This window comes from Heloderma suspectum, chromosome 4, assembly GCF_057233095.1.
Source record: "Heloderma suspectum isolate Gila_16-S chromosome 4, 16-S_ref, whole genome shotgun sequence".
Lineage (NCBI taxonomy): Eukaryota > Metazoa > Chordata > Lepidosauria > Squamata > Helodermatidae > Heloderma > Heloderma suspectum.
The window spans coordinates 188,297,778-188,324,001 of NC_139461.1; the positions used below are offsets into that span (position 1 = coordinate 188,297,778).

The 26,224-nt window shown below is 41.8% G+C and overlaps 1 protein-coding gene across 7 annotated transcripts in view; it reads right to left on the bottom strand.

Moving 5' to 3' along the window:
• GPSM2 (G protein signaling modulator 2) overlaps positions 1-26,224 on the bottom strand; it is a 48,937-nt gene that overhangs the window by 22,236 nt on the left and 477 nt on the right. For 6 of the 7 annotated variants that reach the window (XM_084851569.1, XM_084851568.1, XM_084851571.1 and 3 more), the window contains exons 2-4: positions 5,654-5,940; positions 2,671-2,892; positions 2,154-2,289 (exon numbers count right to left, since the gene is read on the bottom strand). In XM_084851569.1, coding sequence (XP_084707695.1) covers positions 2,154-2,289; positions 2,671-2,892; positions 5,654-5,712 — 417 coding nt within the window. In that variant the 5' untranslated portion in view covers positions 5,713-5,940. Of the gene's footprint in view, positions 1-2,153; positions 2,290-2,670; positions 2,893-5,653; positions 5,941-15,013; positions 15,336-26,224 lie in introns of those variants that run through there. The other variant, XM_084851567.1, reaches the window with a different exon arrangement.

The following is a 26,224-nucleotide window of genomic DNA, read 5'->3' on the forward strand; positions in this document are numbered from 1 at the left end:
TCTGATGTCGATATTGACCATCTGGTGACGTCCATGTGTAGAGTCGCCTCTTGTGCTGTTGGAAAAGAGTGTTTGCTATGATCAGCGTGTTCTCTTGGCAAAACTCTATTAACCTTTGTCCTGCTTCATTTTGTACACCAAGGCCATGTTTGCCTGTTATCCCGGTGATTTCTTGACTTCCTACTTTGGCATTCCAATCCCCTATGATGAAGAGGACATCTTTTTTTGGTGTTAGTTCTAGAAGGTGTTGTAGGTCTTCACAGAACCGATCAACCTCAGCTTCTTCGGCCTCAGTGGTTGGGGCATAGACCTGAATTACTGTGATGTTGAATGGTTTGCCTTGGATTCGTACTGAGATCATTCTATTGTTTTTGAGATTGTTCCCCATTACTGCTTTTCCCACCCTTTTGTTGACTATGAGTGCTACTCCATTTCTTCTAAGGGATTCTTGCCCACAGTAGTAGATGATAGTCACCTGAATTAAATTCGCCCATGCTTGTCCATTTTAGTTCGCTGATTCCCAAGATGTCAATGTTCCATCTTGCCATCTCATGTTTGACCACCTCCAGCTTACCTTGATTCATTGATCTTACATTCCAGGTTCCTAAACAATATTGTTCTTTACAGCATCGGACTTCCTTTTCACCACCAGACACATCCATAGCTGAGTATCCTTTCGGCTTTGGCCCAGCCGCTTCACTCTTTCTGGCACTATTTGGAAATTCCCTCTGCTCTTCCCCAATAGTATATTGGACACCTTCCAACCTGAGGGGCTCATCTTGCGGCTTCATATCTTTTAGCCTTGTGATACGTTCCATGGGGTTTTCTTGGCAAGAATACTGGAGTGGGTTGCCATTTGCTTCTCCAGTGGACCACATTTTGTCAGAACTCTCTGCCATGACCTGTCCTTCTTGGGTGGCCCTGCACAGCATAGCTTATGGCTTCACTGAGTTACGCAAGCCCCTTCACCACAACAAGGCAGTGATCCATGAAGGGGGAGTATCAACTTACCAACCACCAAATAAGAGAGCTAGTGTGATGTAGTGGCCAAGATCTTGGATTTAGACCAGGGAGACCCTGGTTCAAATCTGCACTTAGCCATGAAGCTTACTGGATGATTCTGTCCAAAATATCTCTTGGGGTTGCAGCTAGCATGAAACAAAGGAAGAACAATATGTGCTGCCCTGAGCTCCATGGAGGAAGGGCAAGATAAAAATGTAAACAAACAAATGGGTCTAGAGTCCTGAGAAGGCCCTACTACGTGTGGTAGCCCCATATTCCTCAAGGGCACCACGAGCAAAGCCTCCCTGGCTAATCTTAAACCCCAGGTTGGTCAGTACTGGGGAAGGTGGTCATTCAAGCACCTGCATCCTGAACTGTTTAGGGCTTTGTACACTATTATGAAACTGGGCCCAGAAGCTTACTTCTCTCGGCAGTTTTCAGTGCCAAATTAGCTGTTCAGTTTAACCCAGCAAGTAAAATAAACTCCATTCCTTCCATTTTGGCTTTTTACTGCCAAAATCTACACATTGTCATGAGTTTGGCAGCTGTCCAGAGCAAGTCATAGTGTATGTTTGTTGAATGAACTGCAAGTTGCATTCTGAGGCATGTAATGTATCATAGTATAAAATTTTCCCAAAGGTTTGGGCACTGTTTGATGAAGATCAAGCATTTACCATGCACTGACACAGTTTCCTCCACAGATGAGTGTTTGTTGGCCTCAGCAATGCTAAGGCAATCTGAAAGGTGACAAAGAGAGAAAAGAATCATCCTTTCTCCAGTTTTTTTGATTGGGAGGGTGAAGGGCAAGACCATTGATAAAAGGTTGCAAGAAGGTGCTGCAGCAACATCTTGAGCAAACTCTTTGGGGCAGGAGTGGGCAACTTGTGGCCCTCCTGATGTTTTGGTCTACAACTCCCTTCATCCCTCATAATTGGCTATGCTAGCTAGGGGTGATGGAAGTTTCAGGCCAAAACATTTGGAGGGCCACAAAGTTGTCTACCCCTGGTTTAGGGTAAACCTTTCTAGGGCACTGACCAAAATTGGCATTATTCCACTACTTGCCACAAATGCATCTTAAGTTGTAGAACTGTTTAAAGGTACACATCACCTCATTTTTTTCTTACATTGCTGACTGTAGTAATCACTCTTACCTTGTCACTTAGATCTCTGGAAATGTCGAGGTGCCTCTGACAGCAGACAATTGCTTCTTCATAATTCCCAAGGATCTTTAAGGTATTTCCCAAGTTGCCACTTGCTTTAGCTTCTCCTAGCTGGTCCCCGATGGTCCTGAGAATGGAAGAAACACCCACTCATTCCTGCCACTTTTATTTTAAAAATTCTAATTTAAACATAAGAAAACATCAGAAAAATGTTTCCACTGAATATCATCCACATTAACCACACATTTATCATAGTTCAAACACACTTCAGTCCCAACCCTAAGCATGTTTACAGAGTAGTAAGCCTTGTTTCTATACTCTAGACCACATTTCCCTAGATGATGTTGGACTAGAATTCCCATCACCCCACCCAGACAACCCTCCATTATAATTTTTTCTGCCTGTAGTCAATAAGTGGTCAAGCACATCTGGTCAATATTTCACTCAGCAAAGTTTGTTCACAAACAGGAAACGTTATTAATATCTGGATGATCCAAAATCTTATTACCTTGCGAGGGTTAAATCATGGTGGTGATATTCCAAAGCTTTTGTGTATTCATGCAAGAAGAAATAGGCATTGCCTAGCTGGCTGTAAATCGCACTGAGGGTTTTTAAGTCTTCTGTTCCAACCTGAACTGCAGCTTCAAAGAAAGATACACCAGCTCGACAGTCTCCTGCTTTACACAACCGCTCCCCTTCCAAGGCAAGCTCCAGGCAAGAAGCTTCCATTCTGCAGACATGGAGTGCAAGGACATCGTGAGTTTCAATATGCTGCCATTCCCTGCAGCAGTCATCAAGACCAAAATGCCCTCTTCCTGTAGCAGTTTTGGTTGAACTTATATAAATTAGGTTTATTTCAAGTATACACTGAAGTTCTCATTTGTTTTTTGCCTCACAAGCTTTACAGAAAGTTCTAATTATTTATATTATATCAGCTGATGCCAATATAGCATATAAATTATTATACAAAACAGAAAGTTGTGGTTGCTGTAGCAAACCTAAGCACTTAATAGCAATAAATGTGTTTGGCAGCCTGCTGACCCATGTTAGTCATTTTATGGCACACCAACAGAATGAAAGAAAAGATTTCTCTTCCAATCTAAAACAATCCCCATCTAGCCACCCGGAGCAGTGTCTCTCAGGAGGCCCTGTTCCAAATGGCTCAGCATGCTGAGGTGCAATGGGTGGCTACTTGGGAGTGAGCCTTTTCAGTAGTAGCCTCCCCAGGTATGGAACACGCTCCTCAGAGGGGTCTGCCTGGAGCCTACTTAGTTATCATTTTGGCAGCAAGCAAAGACCTTTTAATCCTCTGTATTTTCTGTTTAGTTTTATCCATATATTAGCATTCCCCCGTCCCCCCAATGCCTTGTTTAGCCCTCTGTTGCTTTTACTTGATCGCGGCTTTCATTTGATTGTTTTATTGGGCTGTTTGTTCTTAATGTGAATTTCATGTATGTTTTTATTGTATGTCACTTTGAGCTATAAGGCGACTAATACATGTTAGAAATAAAATAAATACATGAATAAAATAAGTATGTGGGTAGGTCCTCTGGAAAGATAGACCATGGAAATCTTCCCTGTCTTTTTCTTTGGCTACTGAATGAGTTCAGCCTGTGACTACGTTAAAGCCATCACTTAATACTAACTCAGAAACACTGAACACATCACTTTCGAGGGTTTTAAAAAAGTTATTACATAAAAGGAATTATTAGAAACAGACAAAAAGCTGAACATCAAATTCCTTATAGAAGACAGTTGTCCAGCCTCTGCTTGAAGACTTCAAGTGAGGAAGAGCCCACCCACTCCATCTAGGTAATTGGTTCTATTGCCAAATTACATTTACCTTTAAGACATTTCTCCTAACGTTCAACCAGGATTACCTTCTTGTAACTTAAGCCTATTATATTGCACCCTGCAGCAGAGAACAAGTCTTTGCTCTCTTCTACAAGACAGCCTTTTAAGTATCTGGAAAGTGCTATCATGTCCCCCTCAGTCTTTTCTTTGATCTAAATATACCCAATTCCTTCAACCTTCCCTCATATGACTTTTCCATACTATCTTCATTGCCTTCCTCTGAACTTGTTCCCATTTGTCTACATCCTTCTCAAAATGTGGTGCCCAGAACTGGACACAGTACTCCAGATGAGATCCAACATTTCCCTCCTTGTTCACTTTAAAGTTTGTGTTTTTTTAAACTAAATTTAGGTGCATAGTCCCATGTCTGTATGTTTTTACTAAATTTAGTAAACACAAAATTGGTAACTTCCATAGTTTGCTTTTAATTACATGCAGCTAAACCTACATTTACTCAAAATATAGAGATTCCAATTGATGGAATATTTGCTGCCCCAAGAGCTGCATTTTGTTTCTTGGGTTGGAGCACCATACTGGATGAATGAATGCATTATAGAAAAAGCCCGGTCCACCTTATCCACTTCTCAGAGAGACTATTCACCATTTCCAAGTTCCTGAAGAGAACCTATGTGGTCAAATTACATATAGCAAGCAAACATTTAGTTCAGACTTTTCTGTATTTTAGAGGAAATTGTTGGCTCTATTATAAATATTATATATTAAATATATGGTAGTAAACTGTTCAGGGATATATTTTCACATTGATTCTAATGTTCAGTGGTTATACTATTATAATATAAACAACATTTTAAATGGTTTTTTACCCTGACTTTTGTATCTATGTGTTCACTGATTGTTGGTTAGGAAAATGTCACCTTTTCTGTCTGGGAAATAAAAAGGTATATAAGGGTCATACATAGGAGGAAAGAGCCATGTAGTCATACAGAAGCTCAATTCCTGAACATTTTTCTTTTTCTGACATTCTCTCTAATTCACAAAGACATGGAAGTAAAAGATAGCTGCATGCATGATGTTGTGCTGTGGACAAAGAGTGCCTGGTTGTTAACTGGATATCACATGCAGATCCATAAGGGTTGTAAATACATTGGGGTTTACTGGATGTGAACTTGCTTCCTGTATGCTAGAATAACAAGTTGCACTAAAGGGGTCTATTGTTTTAGAGTCTATTATTAAGTTGTTAGTAGCACAAATACATTAAAATATCAACCCTCTGAAGAGGTAAAATAAGTAATCACTAAGGATGGGGTAAAATTTGTTCAGTTCAAATTTTAATATGAACACAACCAATTCGCACTTCCCAAACAGTATGCAAACTGAAACAGTTATATTTCTGTATTTGCACTTTTCCAACTTCTGCGATGCAGTTCTCCAATAAAAAAATGTGTGTATCAGTGAAAATAATGTACAAAAAAAATGTATTAGGGAGAATTGCTTGCAGGATTGCATATAAAAATGTGCGTATTAAGAGAAATGTACACAAATTGAGTATGAATGTTTATGTGGATGAAAAATGAGAATCCAATTGAACTGGATTTGTCCACCCCTAGTATTTACATGCAAGCCTTCTTTTGCTAACCTTTAAAAAGTTTGTATTAAAAATGAGGATACATGCTTACCTGTAACGAACATGAAATGAACGACTTTCAGACATGTTTAACAAAACATTTTCTTCCATCTAGTTGCATTATGAGTATAAAAAAGCAAGTATTCGGCATGCAGGAAAACCACTAGGATATGAAGAAGTGCTTTCACAAGAACGTCCCAGCGAGTGTATTAACAACTTGAAGTTAATAAATGGCAGTACTCTTCTTTATTAGCAAGTAAAGGAGATCGTTGTCAAACACCACTTAAATGTTCAGAAGTAGGTTGAAGGTCTGTATCTTTGGCTCAGTCAGCTGTATTTCTGCAAATGGAACACAAGATGTTCTGTTTCAAGCTTCATTTTATCATCACGGCAATCCAAAGCTAGCGCAAAGAGCAAAGCTAGCCCTGCTGAGCTATCAGAGACACAAATACAATTTTTTTTTTTCATAGAAGAACTCAGAAAACAAAAAAGGAGCCACTGCAGGCCAATTTCCACTTTTCATTTTGCATTTAGATTTGGACACTCAAGTACACAAACCTCTCAATCACAAGGAGTGCACATAAACACACAGAATTCAGCACATGCCCCTTTAAGATACTCAGAAGGGAGGAGCAATATGTTTTTTTTTCCCCCCTGGGCCAGATATAAGTTATCATTTAACACAATAAATTACTTGGTTCATAGTTCTAGCTCAATATGCCAAAAGACAGACAGCTCTTTAACATTTGCTCATTTGTGATAGTTTCAACTCTAACTCTTAAACATGTTTACAGTAAAAGCCACCAATTTCAATTAGATTTAGTTTCAAGTATCCATGTTTAGATTTCAGCCTTAAATGTTTTCCTGACTAATAACCTAAAACTAAATTTATAGCTGACTCAATATAGGCATTTAAAGTTCAAGCCACTAGTCACGTAATGCATATTCTACAATCATAATCTTGCTAAAACAACCAGTGTTTCTCCTGTATTCAACATAACCATTTCCTTTCCAGAGAAAGGACTCTGCAATCAGATATTAGGATGATATTACTTAAGTAAGGCATAGCATGTAAAAGACTACAATTGTAGCCAATTCAACCTAGGCATTCCAAGACTTCATTCATTTTTGCCCTTTAAAAATCAATTTTCCATGGTTGATGCGAAGCTATGAATACTTTCCAGGCACACTATATAAATCCTCCTCAAAGAGGACAAGCTAACCTAGAGAATGCCCCACCAAAGCCAGTTGAGATGATACTCTGAGGCTCTTAGTAAGAGCTTAAACTTGTTTCGAAGTTGATGTTGGTAAACTATGAACAACCAGAGAAAAAAGAAGTGGCTATGAATGCTCTTCAGTTGGGATGACATTTGCACTCTGCAGTCCCTGAAGGAGACTATCAGCTACTCAAGGTGGACAGCCAAACCATATGACAATGTTATGAGAGGGTGCCCACTCCTGAGGCTTTGGGTCTACATGCCTAGTTGGGCCGCTGAATAGTCAACCGGTTTACTGCCTTTATCCCAACATGTCCAGAAACTCAATAAAAATAACATGATAATCCAGAAAATTATTTCCATCTGGAAAAATATTACATAATACAATGGCTGCATTCAGATGTAACAAGCCTGAGCAAAGCATCAGGCTTGTGAACTGCCCCTCCCACCACACGGCCAGGCAGACTTCAGCAGGTTTTAGTTTCACTTCTACATAATCCTTTTAAAACTAATTCTGGCTAGTTTAACAAGCCAGCAGCATAACCCCATAGTTTAAAGTTGGTTTATTATGAAACTTACTGGAGTTTGTTTAAACCAGGATTCCTGGTGCAAATGCAGCACTAAGTCCAGATTCTGTAAACGTGAAACTAAACTTGGCCAAAGTCCTCCCCCTGACCATGCAGGAGGATGAGAGGGGAGGAAGGTGAGCACATGATTCCAGTACTTTGCTCAGATTTGATCAGGCTCATCCTCATAATACTAAATAATGCTGAGTCAATGGGTACAAGCTGAAAGGGCCAGTGGGACAACTGTCTATATTTTGTTTTATCCACTTTCGATACAGGATGGCAATAAGTGTATGACCACGGGTAGATTTTGTTTTGCTTAGGGCTGTTACATACATTAATGAAATAGTATAGTCCTTATATATGCACAGTATCAGTTCAGTTTAATGAAGGGCAGCTTTTGATTATTTCTTAATTATTTAATTCTATTTAATTGCAAACCAGAGTCTAGAGAATTTACAAGGATTATCCTAAACCAGGGGTTGACAACTCAGAGCCTACAGGCTGCATGTGGCCCCTGCCGCCCCCGGTGTGGTCCCTGTCACCCATCAAAAAAAGAAAAAAATGGCAGTTTGCTGCCATCATTCGGCAGCAAACTGCTATAGACCCTTCTTAAGTACTAATATAGCTTGAAAACAAGCTAAAATTGTCCTTAGTAAACCACCAATGTTTTAAAAACTATTTTTTGCTGCTACAGCCAGAGCAAAGATATAGCCCACAGGGGGGTGGACTGGGGGTAGGAAAATTGGTCCCTGGACCACCCAAAGTTGACCACCCCTGTCCTAAACCTTTGGTTATGCAGGCCACATGCCCTGCAGAATGAAATGCATTTAGATACAAGAGAAAGATTTCTGTTTGCCTCTCTGTACATTTGCAAGGATATGAAGCATGATTTATTTATATCCTGCTCCTCTTCCAAAAAGGCTCCCAGAGTGGCTTAAATATAATCAGTAAAACAAAACAGTTGCTAGCCACAGGCTTACAATCCAGCATCACAACACACGAGGAAAAAGGAATGGGGAAGGAAGGGGGGACAAGTTAAGTCTTTCAACAGGGCTGGTGGAATGGTCCCGCTTCCTCCTCACCTCCCTCAGTACAGCCTGCTGGAATAACTGCTGGTGGTGACTCACACGAAGGCTAAAGCTGCAATTTTATGCACACACACGGAGATGCAAATCCCATTCAACAATATACTTCCAAGTAAATATCCAAATCCCCTTCATGGATCACTGCCTTGTTGTGGCGAAGGGGCTTGCGTAACTCAGTGAAGCCATAAGCTATGCCGTGCAGGGCCACCCAAGACGGACAGGTCATGGCAGAGAGTTCTGACAAAATGTGGTCCACTGGAGAAGGAAATGGCAACCCACTCCAGTATTCTTGCCAAGAAAACCCCATGGAACGTATCACAAGGCTAAAAGAGATGACGCCGGAAGATGAGCCCCTCAGGTCGGAAGGTGTCCAATATGCTACTGGGGAAGAGCAGAGGGTATTTCCAAGTAGCGCCAGAAAGAGTGAAGCGGCTGGGCCAAACCCGAAAGGACACTCAGCTGTGGATGTGTCTGGTGGTGAAAAGAAAGTCCGATGCTGTAAAGAACAATATTGTTTAGGAACCTGGAATGTCAGATCAATGAATCAAGGTAAGCTGGAGGTGGTCAAACATGAGATGGCAAGATTGAACATCGACATCTTGGGAATCAGCGAACTAAAATGGACAGGCATGGGCGAATTTAATTCAGGTGACTATCATATCTACTATTGTGGGCAAGAATCCCTTAGAAGAAATGGAGTAGCACTCATAGTCAACAAAAGGGTGGGAAAAGCAGTAATGGGGTACAATCTTAAAAATGATAGAATGATCTCAGTACGAATCCAAGGCAAACCATTCAACATCACAGTAATTCAAGTCTATGCCCCAACCACTGAGGCCGAAGAAGCTGAGGTTGATCGGTTCTATGAAGACCTACAACACCTTCTAGAATTAACACCAAAAAAAAGATGTCCTCTTCATCATAGGGGATTGGAATACTAAAGTAGGAAGTCAAGAAATCACCGGGATAACAGGCAGGCATGGCCTTGCTGTACAAAATGAAGCAGGACAAAGGCTAATAGAGTTTTGCCAAGAGAACATGCTGATCATAGCAAACACTCTTTTCCAACAGCACAAGAGGCGACTCTACACATGGACATCACCAGATGGTCAATATCGAAATCAGATTGATTATGTCCTTTGCAGCCAAAGATGGAGAAGCTCCATACAGTCAGTAAAAACAAGACCTGGAGCGGACTGTGGCTCAGATCATGAGCTGCTTCTTGCAAAATTTCAGCTTAAATTGAAGAACGTAGGGAAAACCACTAAACCGTTCAGGTATGACCTAAATCATATCCCTGATGAATATACAGTGGAGGTGAGGAATAGACTTCAGGGATTAGACCTGATAGACAGAGTGCCTGAGGAACTATGGACGGAGGTCCGTAACATTGTTCAGCAGGCAGCAACTCAATCCATCCCAAAGAAAAAGAAATGCAAGAAAGCAAAGTGGCTGTCTGATGAGGCTTTACAAGTAGCTCACGAAAGAAGGGAAGCGAAAAGCAAGGGAGAAAGGGGAAGATATACCCAACTGAATGCAGAGTTCCAGAGAATAGCAAGGAGAGACAAGAAGGCCTTCTTAAATGAACAATGCAAAGAAATCGAGGAAAACAACAGAATGGGAAAGACTAGAGATCTCTTCAAGAAAATTAGAGATCTCAAGGGAACGTTTTGTGCAAAGACGGGCATGATAAAGGACAAAGGAGGCAGGGACCTAACAGAAGCAGATGAGATTAAGAAGAGGTGGCAAGAATACACAGAAGAACTCTACAGGAAAGATCTGAATGTCCCTGATAGCCATGATAGTGCGATCACTGAACTTGAGCCAGACATCCTAGAGAGTGAAGTCAAGTGGGCCTTAGGAAGCATTAGTAACAACAAAGCTAGCGGAGATGACAGTATTCCAGCCGAGCTATTTAAAATCCTAAAAGATGATGCTGTTAAAGTGCTGCATTCAATATGCCAACAAATCTGGAACACTCAACAGTGGCCACAAGACTGGAAAAGGTCAGTTTACATTCCAATTCCAAAGAAGGGCAACGCCAAAGAGTGTTCAAACTACCGCACAATTGCGCTCATTTCACATGCCAGCAAGGTGATGCTCAAAATCCTACAAGCTAGGCTTCAGCAGTATGCGAACCGAGAACTACCGGAAGTACAAGCTGGGTTTCGAAGAGGCAGAGGAACTAGAGATCAAATCGCCAACATTCGCTGCATCATGGAGAAAGCAAGAGAATTCCAGAAAAACGTCTATTTCTGCTTCATTGACTACGCTAAAGCCTTTGATTGTGTGGATCACAACAAACTGTGGCAAATTCTTAAAGTGATGGGAGTACCAGACCACCTTACCTGTCTCCTGAGAAACCTGTACGAGGGTCAAGAAGCAACAGTAAGAACCAGACATGGAACAACCGATTGGTTCCAAATTGGGAAAGGAGTACGACAAGGCTGCATATTGTCACCCTGCTTATTTAACTTATATGCAGAGTACATCATGAGAAATGCTGGGTTGGATGAATCAGAGGTCGGAATTAAGATTGCTGGGAGAATTATCAACAACCTCCGATATGCAGACGATACCACCCTAATGGCAGAAAGCGAAGAGGATCTAAAGAGCCTCTTGTTGAGGGTGAAAGAGGAGAGTGCAAAAGCTGGTTTGAAACTCAACATTAAAAAAACTAAGATCATGGCATCTGGCCCCATCACTTCCTAGCATATAGAAGGGGAAGAAATGGAAGCAGTGACAGATTTTACTTTCTTGGGCTCCAAGATCACCGCAGACGGTGACTGTAGCCATGAAATTAAAAGACGCTTGCTCCTTGGGAGGAAAGCTATGGCCAACCTAGACAGCATAGTAAGAAGCAGAGACATCACCTTGCTGACAAAGGTCCGTCTAATCAAAGCTATGGTTTTCCCAGTAGTAATGTATGGCTGTGAGAGCTGGACTATAAGGAAGGCTGAGCGCCGAAGAATTGATGCTTTCGAACTGTGGTGCTGGAGAAGTCTCTTACGAGTGCCCTGGACTGCAAGGAGGTCAAATCAGTCCATCCTAAAGGAAATCAACCCTGAGTGCTCATTGGAAGGACAGATAATGAAGCTGAAGCTCCAATATTTTGGCCACCTAATGCAAAGAGAAAACTCCCTGGAAAAGACCCTGATGCTGGGAAAGACTGAAGGCAAAAGGAGAAGGGGACGGCAGAGGATGAGATGGCTAGATAGCATCACGGATGCAATGAATATGAACTTGAGCACGCTCCCGGAGAGAGCGCAGGACAGGAAGGCCTGGCGTGCTATGGTCCATGGGGTCACGAAGAGTCGGACACGACTGAACGACTGAACAACAACAAAATATCCAAATGGAAGGATTGGGCTGTAAGTGTCCAGAACCTTCCATTAGCACAACTGAAAGTTACTGGACAAAATTAGCATTTCTCAATGAAATGGAAATGCCCATCCTGTTAAGCTAGTAGAACCATAAGTGTTCCTAATTTATGAACTGAACAGACTGCTGAGATTAAGTTGTTGAAGAACATAACCAGGGGAACAAGATCACCCATATGCGCTCTGTGGTGATATACAGGACAGCATTTCCTGAATCCTAGTTCCTCCCTAGGTCTAGTAGGAAGCTTGGAATAAAATACAATACAGGATATAGCATGCTGTTTATAATGAAGTATCATATTTTCTCCATTAGTTCTTTTACACAGAAAAGCAGCCTTTAACTTAGTACATCTGACAGACTACCATGATTCAGTTTTAAGAGATTACAAATGTAGACATTAACATATTGTTCCTTTTATTAAATTCAGATTTTATTTTAAACAAGATAATTTTTAAAGAGCCATGTGTGACAAACCTGTATATACTGATGGAAATCAATAGTGCTTCCTAGAGCATCTGGTTAGTTGGCACTCTGCTGGGCAATCTCAATAGGCTTATCTCACCTTCTCTCACTTTTTAAAAAAATCATAATTTTATCCAACCTATGGCAAGTTTATTTATTATAAGATAAATACTGAAATAACTACACCATTACCTCTTTTTCAGCTAATCACCATTCAGGATTCCTCAATACTAGAAGTACATATTTGTATGGAAATATCTTTGATTTAGTTATGATTTTCATCTAGAAGGAATTCCTTCCAGAAAGAGAACATAGCTAAATAACACAGGGTCCCCTTTAACCAAAATTTACAGTTATTACTTGAAGTGAAATAAGGGAGTATATGATTAATTCGCTTGCGTAATATGCAATTTTAATTCGCCTAGGAGTCACTTCCTTCTTGCTGTAGGGGTGCAATAGTTTTTCACTCCAGGCAAAATTATATAATGGCAAAAAAAGAAACCAGCTTCTCCACCTAGTTAACTGATATTCTACTACCTGTTCACCAGGTTCCAACTCTTAATGAAATTTCAGAAAGGGGAACCATAGCTTTCTTTTTGCATTTGTTCAAGGCTGCATGAATCTTAGCTATCTTGATGACCAACCAAAAGAATTGTGGTTGTGAAGAGCCTGCCTGCACCCCAAGGTGCAGGGTCTTGTCCCCAATTCATGCTGTTGCATCTTTGAAATGCAGCACAGTATCAGAACAATCCTTGTTCCTCTCCCCAGCTTCAATGGTGGAATTGTAAAAGGAAGTATGGGATCATTCTTGGAACTGCACTGCATGGAAGCAGAGTGAAAACAAGTCCCAGCCCTGTTCTCCACTCCAAGTGTCTCAGAAGCAGAAAGCCAAGCCGAGAATCCCCCTCCAGAAATAAGCAGGATAGAGACACTGGGGTTTGCCATTTTGGTGCTGTGTTTTCCAAGGCATCCAAACCACCTTGAAAACACACAGCACCAAAACAAACTCCAGTCCCTCTGGCAATCTTGGATCAGGAGAGGGGATAGTGCCAACAGTAGTAATCAGCACTTCTATAGCATATTGCAACTCCCTGTCCCCCTCTCAAGTCCCAAGGCTGGGACGAAGCTCAGAGCAAATCCTCTGGGCAGAGGAACATCCACAATGATTACCATTTGTTAACCAGGTATGCAAGTATTTTTTTCTTTAAAAACATTTTAATTAAGTATCAAGTTTTAACAAATTAATGCTAAGCATAATTCCCACACTGGCTGGGAATTGTGGGAGTTGCAGTCCAACACATCTGGAGGATGCCAAGTTAAGGAAGGCTGCATTAAAATCTACATCTGTCAAACTGAAATCATGACCCTCTCTATTTAAAAATAAAACTTCACATCCCAATCCAGTACGTAAGAACTTTATGCAGAGTGAAGCAGCTGTACACACAGCTGATATCGATGGGGATGTCCATCTACATCCACATCATGATGCTTGTCTCAGTTCCCTTTTACAGCCTGGATAGCTCTTTTGGTGTGGATGCTCATCTGGGGCCTCTAGCTGTTGCACATGACTAATTGGATATATCCACAGCTACACTGGGGCCACTGCGTTAAAGTGTTAGGCAGCTACACAGAGGTGTGAAAAGGATCTGGGTGGCAGAGAAAGGGGGTAGCACAGAAAAATGGTTCCCCACCCCTGCTGTAACCCTGGGTGTAACTAAAAGTAACTATAAACATGTATAGTGTAAGAGTATTACAATAATTATATTCAAAGCATCTACGTAAGTCTATAACTATAGCGTCACTCAAGAAAATATAAATTAAAAGTGTCAGCCATAAGATACCAGTTTATTTATTTACAGTATTTGTATATTGCTCCATATCAAAAACAAATTTTGGAGTGGTGAACACAAAAGATAAAATAGCAAAAGAATAAAAAGATTATACATCATATTAAAACTATGCTTTTTAAAAAAAAACAGAATGCCAGTAGAAACCATGACTGGTCAATTAAGGAATGCCTCCTGGAACAGTGCTGTTTTCAGGAGGTGCCAGAAACAACACAGTGTTGGTGCCTGCCTGACCTTCGGGGAAGGTAGTTTCAAAGAAAGGAGGCAGCCACACTGAAGACTCTTCTCCTGGTGGACTCCAGTCAGGCCACAGGTCCATGTGGAACATATTATCTTCCCTAAAACAATCTCACTCTGGTTTTTATTTTGGTTTTATTGTGTCTTAAACTTTTAAAGCAGGAGTGGTAACTTCTGGGGGTCTGAGAGCCGTTTAAGCCCCCCCCACCACCTGTCCCACGGGTCATATTCCTCCCACCACAGCTGCCCTGCAGAATTCTGCCTGGCGGCAGCAGCAACAACAAAACTGGTGGTTTGCTGTAGAAATTCAGTGGCAGACTGCTATGGAGTGATAAAAAAAGTCAAATACAGTTCACAAATAAGGGAAATTTGAGCTATTTTACACTCCATAGTAGTAAACCACAGGATTTTGCCGCTGTGAATTTCAGCAGCAGGGGCCACATGGGGCCCATATTTTGCCCACCCCAGTTTTAAAGGTTTTATAATGTATTTTGGTGTTTTAATTTTTGTGAACCACCCAGAGAGCTTTGGCTATTGGGCGGTACAGAAATAAATGGTAAACAAACATTTTCTGTGGGACAACAGTAAGGCCACAGTACAAAAAAATAAATTACCCTGGCTTGGATTGAGAGTTATCCTCCTCCATTCTCTAAGAGTCCTTTCCATCCACATAAGGGTTTTGATCCAGCAACGCTTTTCCACAGGCACAACACACACACACACACCCTGCTGCAGTCCCTTATGCCCCTTCCAAATCTGCTCTGAGAGTTGGGGGATCCTCCACAGAAGCATGGGAGGTGGCACTGGGAGAGGAATCAGCAAAGATCTCATCCTCACCCCTTCCCCCTGCTCATGGGGTGCTCCTGGCGAGGGAAAGCTGGATCCAACCCTTTGTATTTGATGGATTAGCTGTAGAAGGCCTTGAAGTATGTAAAACTAGAGCACATCATGAAGAAAGTGAAGTAAATTGTTTAAAAATTAAGATCAAAACATAGGTTGGGGGGGAATTAAGCTCTCTCTCATTACTTATATATGGCATCATCCTACATAACATACATGAAGCCACACAAGCTAATTATGTACACTCCATTACAACATTTGCAACCTGATCCTATGTATTTTTTACTCCTAGATCGGTCCCCCTGTGGTTAGCAGAATTTACTTCCTACTTGGGTGTCATTAATACGGCAGCCTTATAACAAAATGCACAAGTAAGAACTATATCAGCAGAAAAAACACTACTGTAGGTGCATTCGCATTCATGTCATGATTACTGTGTCTCTAGGTTTACATGCTAATAGCCAAATGTGTAGACTATGTTCATGACAGTTTATGAAAAGCAGCAGAAGCAAAACTGTATGGTAAATCAGCAAAATATGCCTTTAACTCTTGATACTACTAATCAATAACACTTTAGTTAACCTACAAACAAAAGCTTGTGGACCATGTTATGAGGAAGTGAACCTTCACAGCACAATTCTATACATGCCTACTCTGACATAAGTCCCACTCAGTTAATGGAGTTTACTTCCAGGTAACTGGATATAACATTACAGCCATTATGAAGTCAAGATTCATAAGACAATAAGAGAATTTCAAGAATACTAGACAAAATTTCAGTTACCTCTAATATTCTAAGAACAAGAAATCATGCAGAAATCCCTGGAACACAATGATTTAACACCACCTGGAAAATCTAGCTCAATATTAAGCACTGGTAGAAAAAAAACATATAACATCACTAATGTAAGGCTGTTATTTCATCCTAGTACAGACAGAAAAACCATTACAATCTTATTCCATCTCCACATGTGTTCCAGTCTATTTCCAAAGTGCAACCAACTTTAATAAAACCCTGGGCTTGGCACAAGCAAAATTTGTTCTGGCAAATGATCACCTCAGCTTTTAGTGTACATTATAATGCAAAACTGAGTTTTAAAAATGAGACACATAACCATAAATTGGAAAGAAAGCAAAAATACAACAAATCGCATTTTCCTTCCACCCAGAAAAAAGGTGAAGAAACCCATATTGATTTTGTATCTCTAAGTCTTACATCATTAATTTGTCCGAGAGCAGTTACTGTGTTAAGACTCTTGCAGCAAAAAATAGGACACAGAATTATACGAATCATAATAGATTTGTAGAAAAGACTAACAAATATTATGACATACGTTTTCATGCATCTGATGACATGCTCTAGTGATTGCACCACGCAATCACTAGATTGCAATCTAGTGCACCATGATTGCTATAATACATTAATTAGTCTGTAAAGTGCTGCAAGACTGTTACCATTAATGTGTGCTTTTATGTATAGCTTTCCTACTGATCCATCAGAGTGGATGATTAGTCTATAGACCACTTTAATCCCTTGATACAACTAAGACGTAGAATCAAAATATGCAATGTTAAAAGTCCAATTCTACTCTGATCACTGGATTAGGGATATCAACTGCACTTACTTTCCCTTAAAAACGTATGACACGATGCAGCCAACAATAAGCACTTTTAAGTTATTTCAATGGGAGGTGTGCAGCACAATCCTATGCATGTTTCCTCAAAAGTAAGTCTCACAGAGTTCAATGGAATGTATTTCCTTGTAAATATCTTTAGGATTGCAGTCTTACGGCACAACCTTATGGCTGCTAGTCAGCGGCTAAATGGCCATAGGATAGATCAGTTCCATGAGAACCAACCTTCACCCGCCGTAGGCAGCGCAGAACGGCCCCGCGCTCCGAAGAGGAGTGCAGAGCAGCGAAAATGGGGCATTCCGGGGGTGGGAAACTCGGAAATGCCGATAAGACACATCCAACGTGTTATCTGGCTGCTCCGACTTCCCGCGGCTAGACAGCTGAAATCAGCTGTCTAGCCTGAAATGCAGGGCAGCGGAAGTGCGGAGGGGATGATCCACTCTGCACTTCTCCTGCCCTGCATCGGATAGGCAGTCACCTCAGAGTTCGGAGGTGGCCGCCTATCCCAGTAGGATTGCTCCCATAAGCATGTAATTCTCTCCCACTAAAATCAGTGGAACAAGTAGGTATCATTGCAACATGTTTTGAGTTATGTCACTGCAGGACAGCTATTTATTTTAAGGATACCTATACTACCCTGTATAGATATCCTTAAAATAAATAGCTGTCCTGCAGTGACATAACTCAAAACATATTGCAATGATACCCACTTGTTCCACTAATTTTAGTGGGAGAGAATTACTGCCTTGCTGTGGTGAAGGGGCTTGCGTAACTCAGTGAAGCCATAGGCTACGCTGTGCAGGGCCACCAAGACAGACAGGTCACGGTGGAGAGTTCTGACAAATTGTGGTCCACTAGAGAAGGAAATGGCAACCCACTCCAGTATTCTTGACAAGAAAACACCATGGAACGTATCACAAGGCTAAAAGATATGAAGCTGCAAGATGAGACCCTCAGGTCGGAAGGTGTCCAATATACTATTGGGGAAGAGCAGAGGGTATTTCCAAGTAGCACCAGAAAGAGTGAAGCGGCTGGGCCAAAGCCGAAAGGACACTGAGCTGTGGATATGTCTGGTGGTGAAAAGAAAATCCGATGCTGTAAAGAACAATATTGTTTAGGAACCTGATATGTAAGATCAATGAATCAAGGTAAGCTGGAGGTGGTCAAACATGAGATGGAGAGATGGAACATGGACATCTTGGGAATCAGCGAACTAAAATGGACAAGCATGGGCGAATTTAATTCAGGTGGCCATTATATCTACTACTGCGGGGAAGAATCCCTTACAAGAAATGGAGTAGCACTCATAGTCAACAAAAGGGTGGGAAAGGCAGTATTGGGGTACAATCTTAAAAATGATAGAATGATCTCAGTATGAATCCAAGGGAAACCATTCAACATCACAGTAATTCAGGTCTATGCCCCAACCACTGAGGCCGAAGAAGCTGAGGTTGATCGGTTCTGTGAAGACCTACAACACCTTCTAGAATTAACACCAAAAAAAGATGTCCTCTTCATCATAGAGGATTGGAATGCTAAAGTAGGAAGTCAAGAAATCACCGGGATAACAGGCAAACATGGCCTTGCTGTACAAAATGAAGCAGGACAAAGGCTAATAGAGTTTTGCCAAGAGAACACGCTGATCATAGCAAACACTCTTTTCCAACAGCACAAGAGGCGACTCTACACATGGACATCACCAGATGGTCAATATCGAAATCAGATTGATTATGTCCTTTGCAGCCAAAGATGGAGAAGCTCTATACAATCAGTAAAAACAAGACCTGGAGCGGACTGTGGCTCAGATCATGAGCTGCTTCTTGCAAAATTTCGGCTTAAATTGAAGAACGTAGGGAAAACCACTAAACCATTGAGGTATAACCTAAATCATATCCCTTATGAATATACAGCGGAGGTGAGGAATAGATTTCAGGGATTAGACCTGAGAGACACAGTGCCTGGGGAACTATGGATGGAGGTCCATAACACTGTTCAGGAGGCAGCAATTCAATCCTTCCCAAAGAAAAGGAAATGCAAGAAAGCAAAGTGGCTGTCTGATGAGGCTTTAGAAGTAGCTGAGGAAAGAAGGGAAGCAAAAAGCAAGGGAGAAAGGGGAAGATAAACCCAACTGAATGCAGAGTTCCAGAGAATAGCAAGGAGAGACAAGAAGGCCTTCTTAAATGAACAATGCAAAGAAATCGAGGAAAACAATAGAATGGGAAAGACTAGAGACCTCTTCAAGAAAATCGGAGATCTCAAGGGAAGGTGTTGTGCAAAGACAGGCATGATAAAGGACAAAGGAGGCAGGGACCTAACAGAAGCAGATGAGATTAAGAAGAGGTGGAAAGAATACACAGAAGAACTATACAGGAAAGATCTGAATGTCCCTGATAGCCATGATAGTGCGGTCACTGAATTTGAGCCGGACATCCTAGAGAGTGAAGTCAGGTGGGCCTTAGGAAGCATTACTAACAACAAAGCTAGCGGTGATGACAGTATTCCAGCTGAGCTATTTAAAATCCTAAAAGATGATGCTGTTAAAGTGCTGCACTCAATATGCCAACACATTTGGAACACTCAACAGTGGCCACAAGACTGGAAAAGGTCAGTTTACATTCCAATTCCAAGGAAGGGCAATGCCAAAGAGTGTTCGAACTACCGTACAATTGCGCTCATTTCACATGCCAGCAAGGTGATGCTCAAAATCCTACAAGCTAGGCTTCAGCAGTATGTGAACCGAGAACTCCTGGAAGTACAAGCTGGGTTTCGAAGAGGCAGAGGAACTAGAGATCAAATCGCCAGCTTTCGCTGGATCATGGAGAAAGCAAGAGAATTCCAGAAAAACGTCTATTTCTGCTTCATTGACTATGCTCAAGCCTTTGATTGTGTGGATCACAACAAACTGTGGCAAATTCTGAAAGAGATGGGAGTACCAGACCACCTTACCTGTCTCCTGAGAAACCTGTATGAGGGTCAAGAAGCAACAGTAAGAACCGGACACGGAACAACCGATTGGTTCCAAATTGGGAAAGGAGTACGACAAGGCTGCATATTGTCGCCCTGCTTATTTAATTTATATGCACAGTACATCATGAGAAATGCCGGGTTGGATGAATCACAGGTCGGAATTAAGATTGCCGGGAGAATTATCAACAACCTCAGATATACAGATGATACCATCCTAATGGCAGAAAGCGAAGAGGATCTAAAGAGCCTCTTGTTGAGAGTGAAAGGAGAGTGCAAAAGCTGGTTTGAAACTCAACATTAAAAAAACGAAGATCATGGCATCTGGCCCCATCACTTCCTGGCATATAGAAGGGGAAGAAATGGAAGCAGTGACAGATTTTACTTTCTTGGGCTCCAAGATCACCGCAGACGGTGACTGTGGCCATGAAATTAAAAGATGCTTGCTCCTCTAGAGGAAAGCTATGGCAAACCTAGACAGCATAGTCAGAAGCAGAGACATCACCTTGCCGACAAAGGTTCATATAATCAAAGCTATGGTTTTCCCAGTAGTAACGTATGGCTGTGAGAGCTGGACTATAAGGAAGGCTGAGCGACAAAGAATTGATGCCTTCAAACTGTGGTGCTGGAGAAGACTCTTACAAGTCCCCTGGACTGCAAGGAGGTCAAATCAGTCAATCCTAAAGGAAATCAACCCTGAGTGCTCATTGGAAGGACAGATAGTGAAGCTGAAGCTCAAATATTTTGGCCACCTAATGCGAAGAGAAAACTCCCTGGAAAAGACCCTGGTGCTGGGAAAGATTGAAGGCAAAAGGAGAAGGGGACGGCAGAGGATGAGATGGCTAGATAGCATCACTGATGCAATAAATATGAACTTGAGCACGCTCCGGGAGAGAGTGGAGGACAGGAAGGCCTGGTGTGCTATGGTCCATGGGGTCACGAAGAGTTGGACACGACTTAACGACTGAACAACAACATACTCCCCTTTATCATAAAGAGTCCATGGCAGTTTACATAAAACAATTATGTTCAATAAAACAGTGAGAATAGCAGTATTTAAAACCAGGAATAAAATCTTGATAGCAAATTAAAACATTTTAAACCTAAAACATTTAAGAAGTCCTGGGACAATGAAAAGGTCTTTACCTGGCACCAAAAAGGTTCAGCTCCATAGGTTCTAATTAAGCTTCCCTGGAGAAAAAAAAGTTACACAGACAGGGGCATCTTCTCTATAGTTGTCACCCAACTCACTTCTGAGGACAGGGGGTGAGTAAATGACCTCAATGTATGAAGTTGATGTGAGAACTAAGCTCAAGAACAGATCAGAAACAAGTGAAGCTCTTTCAGGACTGGCCTAGTAAGCTCCAATAACCAGCCCTAGTTAACACTTTAGCAGCTGCATTCTGTCATAGCTGAAGTTTCTGAACCATCTTCAAGGTCAGTCCCATATTATTCATTACAGTAATCTAGGTAAGAGCTTACTGACGCATGGATACCTGTGGTCAGACTATCCTTGTCCATAAAGGCCATGGCTGGCACACCAGCCTAAACTGGTGAAAGGTACTCCGTGCCTCTGAGGATACCTGAGCTTTCAGTAACAGCACTGCATTTGCGAGTACCCCAAACTCCAATCTTGATCCTTCAGGTGAAGTGCCGCTCCATTCAAAGCAGGTTGAGCACTATTTCCTCATACTGACAAGCCATCACACAGAACTTGTTGGGACTGTGCTTCAATTTATTGACCTTCAAACAACCCATTACTATGTCTAGGCATTCTTCAGCACTTCCATTGCCTCAGCAGACTCTGATGTTAAGGTGAAGTAGAGCTGAGTATCATTAGCGCACTGATGGCACCTCAGAACAAGTCCCTGGATGATCTCTGCCAGCATCTACGGTGGGCAACTTCAGGGGGGCCCTGCCGTGGGTCATACCACCCTCCCCCGTGAATGCCAGAAAAGAAGTATTTAACTTGCGACCCTTTTGGTTCTCCATAGCCACTAAGGACACAATTTCAAAAAAAAGTATTATTTTAAAATGAATTTAAGGGGTGGGGAGGCCCGCATGTTGTTCATCCCTGAAGCAAATGTTAAAAAGCTGGGGGAATAAGAAGGAACCCTGTAGAACCCCATAACATAAATATCATGGAGTCAAGCTGTAATCCTCCAACACCATGCTTTGGAAGCAGCCCTGCAAACAGGAGCATGTCATTGTGCCCCCAACTTCTCCTTCGCAGAGCTTACCCAGAAGGATACTATGTCTGACTCGATGATACTGAAGACTACTGAGAGGTCCAGAAGAACTAACAAGGGCACATTCCTGCATCTCACTTTCAGCATGTGTCATCCCTCAGGACAACCAAGGCAGCTTCTGTGCCAAAACTAGGCCTGAAGTTAGACTGAAATGGATCCAGATAATTAGTCTCACCGAGGAGAGCCTGGAGTTGGACAGCCACTACCTGCTTAAACAACATGTCCAAGAAGAGGATATTTACCACTGGATGAAACTTGTTACAGTTCTCAGGATCTAGTGCAGGTTTCTTAAGGAGCAGCCTCACAACCTCCTCTTTCAAAGCAGCTGGAACCACCCTATCTCACAAGACGTAATAAACTCTGGGCCCAGCCAATCGCCTTCTGCTGGATGTGAATCAGCTATAAAGTAGGCAGTGCCCTGTCAACATCCTCAAGCACAATTATGCATGACTGAGCAACCCTAATTCCCTTCCATTCAGGATACTATAAAGAACTCTGTTCTCTTCACAGGTTAGGGTCCTTTTAAAGCATGATGGGCTACTGAGGGGTAGGGGAATCACCCCAAATCATGTACAGCTCTATCCAATTCTTGGTGATTCCTCCCTCCCCTAGCAGCTCCCCCACATCCCATCCCACATTGTTCTAGAAGGCCTCAAAACACTCCAGACAGTATCTTGGGAGAGCACAGGTGGCTGCAGAAATTAGGAGAGGATGGGAAACTTTCCTTCCATGAACTTTCCTCCCATTCACTTATCTTAGGATCCAAGCCATTCATTTTCAGCATACAAGCGACATCATTTTCATAATTTTGAAGGTTTGCAAGATAAACAGCTATAATGGGAAACGGACTGTGCAGGGGAAACTGTCAGACAAGTGAAGTAAAACCAAGAAAAAGCAGCAAAATATGTTTTATAATCTTAAAATATACGGAGCTTGAGTCTTGTGTACTTAAAGTATGTACCACATTTTCATGAATGTAATTAATGTGCATATATTTAAAACTAAAAGAGCTGCAAGGGTGGAGAAAACCATATCAGGTTCACAGGGGATGGGGAACAAGAGCTTAAACCCGCCCCCCCCCCCCCGGTGTGGTCCCGACAAAAGTCACACACACATCCCCAAATGTGCTATTTGTATTGGGAGAGAAGCCTCTATTGGCACCAAAGGAGGCTTCCCTCCCAATACAAATAGCAGGTTTGGGGTGGGGCATTTTTGTCAGAACCACAGCACGGAGAGAAAGGGTTAAACTATCCCTACATAAGAGCCATGCTGGATCAGACCAAGGGTCCATTCAGTCCAACATTCTGTTCACACAGTAGCCAACCAGCTGTCGACCAGGAACCCACAAACAAGACATGAGTGTAAGAGCACCCTCTTACCCATATTCCCCAGGAATTGGTGTACATAAGCTTACTGCCTCTGACACTAGAAGTAGCACATAGCCATCAGGACTAGTAGCGATTGATAGCCTTCTCCTCAACATATTTATCCAACCTCCTTTTAAGGTCATCCTTCCCTTCCCTACCCTCTGCAGTCTTGATGTTGCTCACCCCTAACCCACACAGCTATTTACATTTTAAATGCATGCATATTCATTGCATTCCCACAATTAATGTCACATCTAGTTTCGCCCTAAATTAGCACTGAATAAATTCCAAGTAGGCTCATTAGTGTCCCCAGAGCCTATCTGAACTAGGGAGACAGTAACAGTACCACAGAGGGAACAATTAATTATGTTAATTAACCAGAAATTTATGGCTTAGAGCCTTCAAACAAAAAGCACGCAAAGGAACATGTAATAGCTTGCTAGTACTCAGTACACCTGGTTGCAGAAAGTAGCAGAAGTTATTAATCTTGCTTCTCTACAGCAAACTTGCTGAGGCAAAGTAGGCAGTTTGTTTACACTGGAAATTACATCAGAAATTGTTGCCATCATTGCATATTTAAAGTTATCTCTACAACCTTACCATGTAGAGGAAAGTGCTACTTTTTTCCATGTTGGCATTATTACCAGTCTCACAAGAACAGATGGACCACAACAATGTAAAGCATGCTACTCATCCCTGCGTCAGTGTGCAGGACCAAGGACTTTCATGAAGTTTTTACTTAACCACTGTGTGGCCCTCCAGATGTTGTTCAATTCCAACTCCCATCAGCCCTTGGCAGCACAGCCAGTGGTGAGAGTTCTTGGGATTCCAGTCCAACAACATCTGGAGGGCCACACATTTCCCAAACCTGCCTTAGGGCAAATACTATTTCTTAGCCTCCGTTCCCTATCTGTAAAATGGGAACAATAATTACTTTGACTTCCCTCCAAGGTTTGTGAGAACAAAGAAGATAAAGACCACACAGCTCAACACAGAGATAAACCTGCCTAAGCCCACTGCTTCAACCATGTTTAATGGTGTGTTGGATTGTGGAGGCCAAAAACTGTAAATTACTTAGCACATTATGATAAACAAACAATAGTAAGTACTAAGGCAAGATCCAGCATCAGCAAACCCATTTAAAAGTATGTATAAACACATTGAGTTAAGTTAAATTATTAATGTGTACAGTCAGTCTGGTTCCTATCTCGATTTCAGCTACTAGATACAAGCTTGGCTTGGCCACAAACATTAAAGAAACATCCTTTCCCAAACAAGTGAGGGAGAGCTGTCTATCTCTGCTTCAGCTGCCTTTCAATATTTTTTACAGCTTTTTGCTGTAGTATTTTCCACCAGCACTAGCAGGACTGGACTTCAGCAAAGCCCTTAGGATGATGTGCCAGGGACTGTGGGAAGTTTGTTTCTGAAATCACACTGTGATGTTTTTTATTGTATTCAATACAATTTTTATTGTACTCAATACTTACTGTTTAGTAAGTAAACATAAGGGACACATTTTTAAAGAACAAAAGTTCTGTTTCACAGACTAAGAAGCCAAATAATGTTTTTCATATTAAAACTGTAATTTGCTAATAGGTCTTCTCTCAATAAGATTATCTCAAGCAATCGTTGATGCTGGTTTAAGTGACACAAAAATAACATTAAACATTGTTTAAGTACTGATAACAGCCAAGATTTGAAAGGCCCAATCCATGAACAGAAAGCACTTCCATACAGGAGCGCGCCCCCCACACACACACACACAAAACATCAGGAGCGGCTTTTCAGGGGATTCAAGGGGAAGGAGAGTACCAGAAAAGCCCTTTCATGGATGAGGTCCACAAGAAGCCTAGCCAATGCAATAAACACTACAGCTCTTGAACAGATGGAAAGTCAGTTTAACTCCCTATGTTTCACCTGCAATGATTTTTTTGTATGCTGCATATATAGACTGCATTAAAATAATCCAGTTATACATTCAAAATACTATATGGAGAAATACTAAAAATGAGAGCACTTTGGTAGAAGTAGCTTTAAAGCACTAAAACTTATTTATAAACATACAGAAGAAACATCTTTTAAGGAGAAAGACAACTGCCTATCTCACTACATTCTTGCAATAAACAATATGAGGAATACTGTATTTAAAAGGGGTACTCCACCCAACTATATCTGCACAGGAGGACAAAATAGTTAATCCAAATCCCAGAGTTGTCCATTGTCATAACATCCATGCTGGGATACTCGCAGCTAAGAAAGTTTAAACAGTGAACTACCAAAGATGAAAGTGCAATTTCCAAAAGGCAATACATGAAGCGTGCCAGTGGAAAACACAGCCAAGAGGCACTTGCAGAACCCGAGATGTACCGGGAGAAACGAGGAGCTCTAGACAGCTATATTAATGACAATCGAGTCAATGCAGTATTCTACATAAGGGGTGGGGTGTTTCCTAATGATTTTCAATGCTATGAGGCCGGGACACCTTGTTTTGTTTTTCTGCATGTGGGGGTTCCCTTCTTCGGTACTAGGTAATGCACGATGCCTAGACCTATGAACATCTCCCTCATCTATGCACGTGGCTAGGGGTAGCTCGCTAGCTAGACAGAACTCTCACACTTCACTAACCAACAAGTAGCCCTTCTCTAACCATTGGCCTCACACGAATCAATGCCTGCACCCCGGTATGGATTTCCTCAAAATGGCTCCCCTTTAAAAAAAGAAAGAAAAGCTTCGACTCGGACCTCTTCGCACAGCTAGTACCGCACCACCCC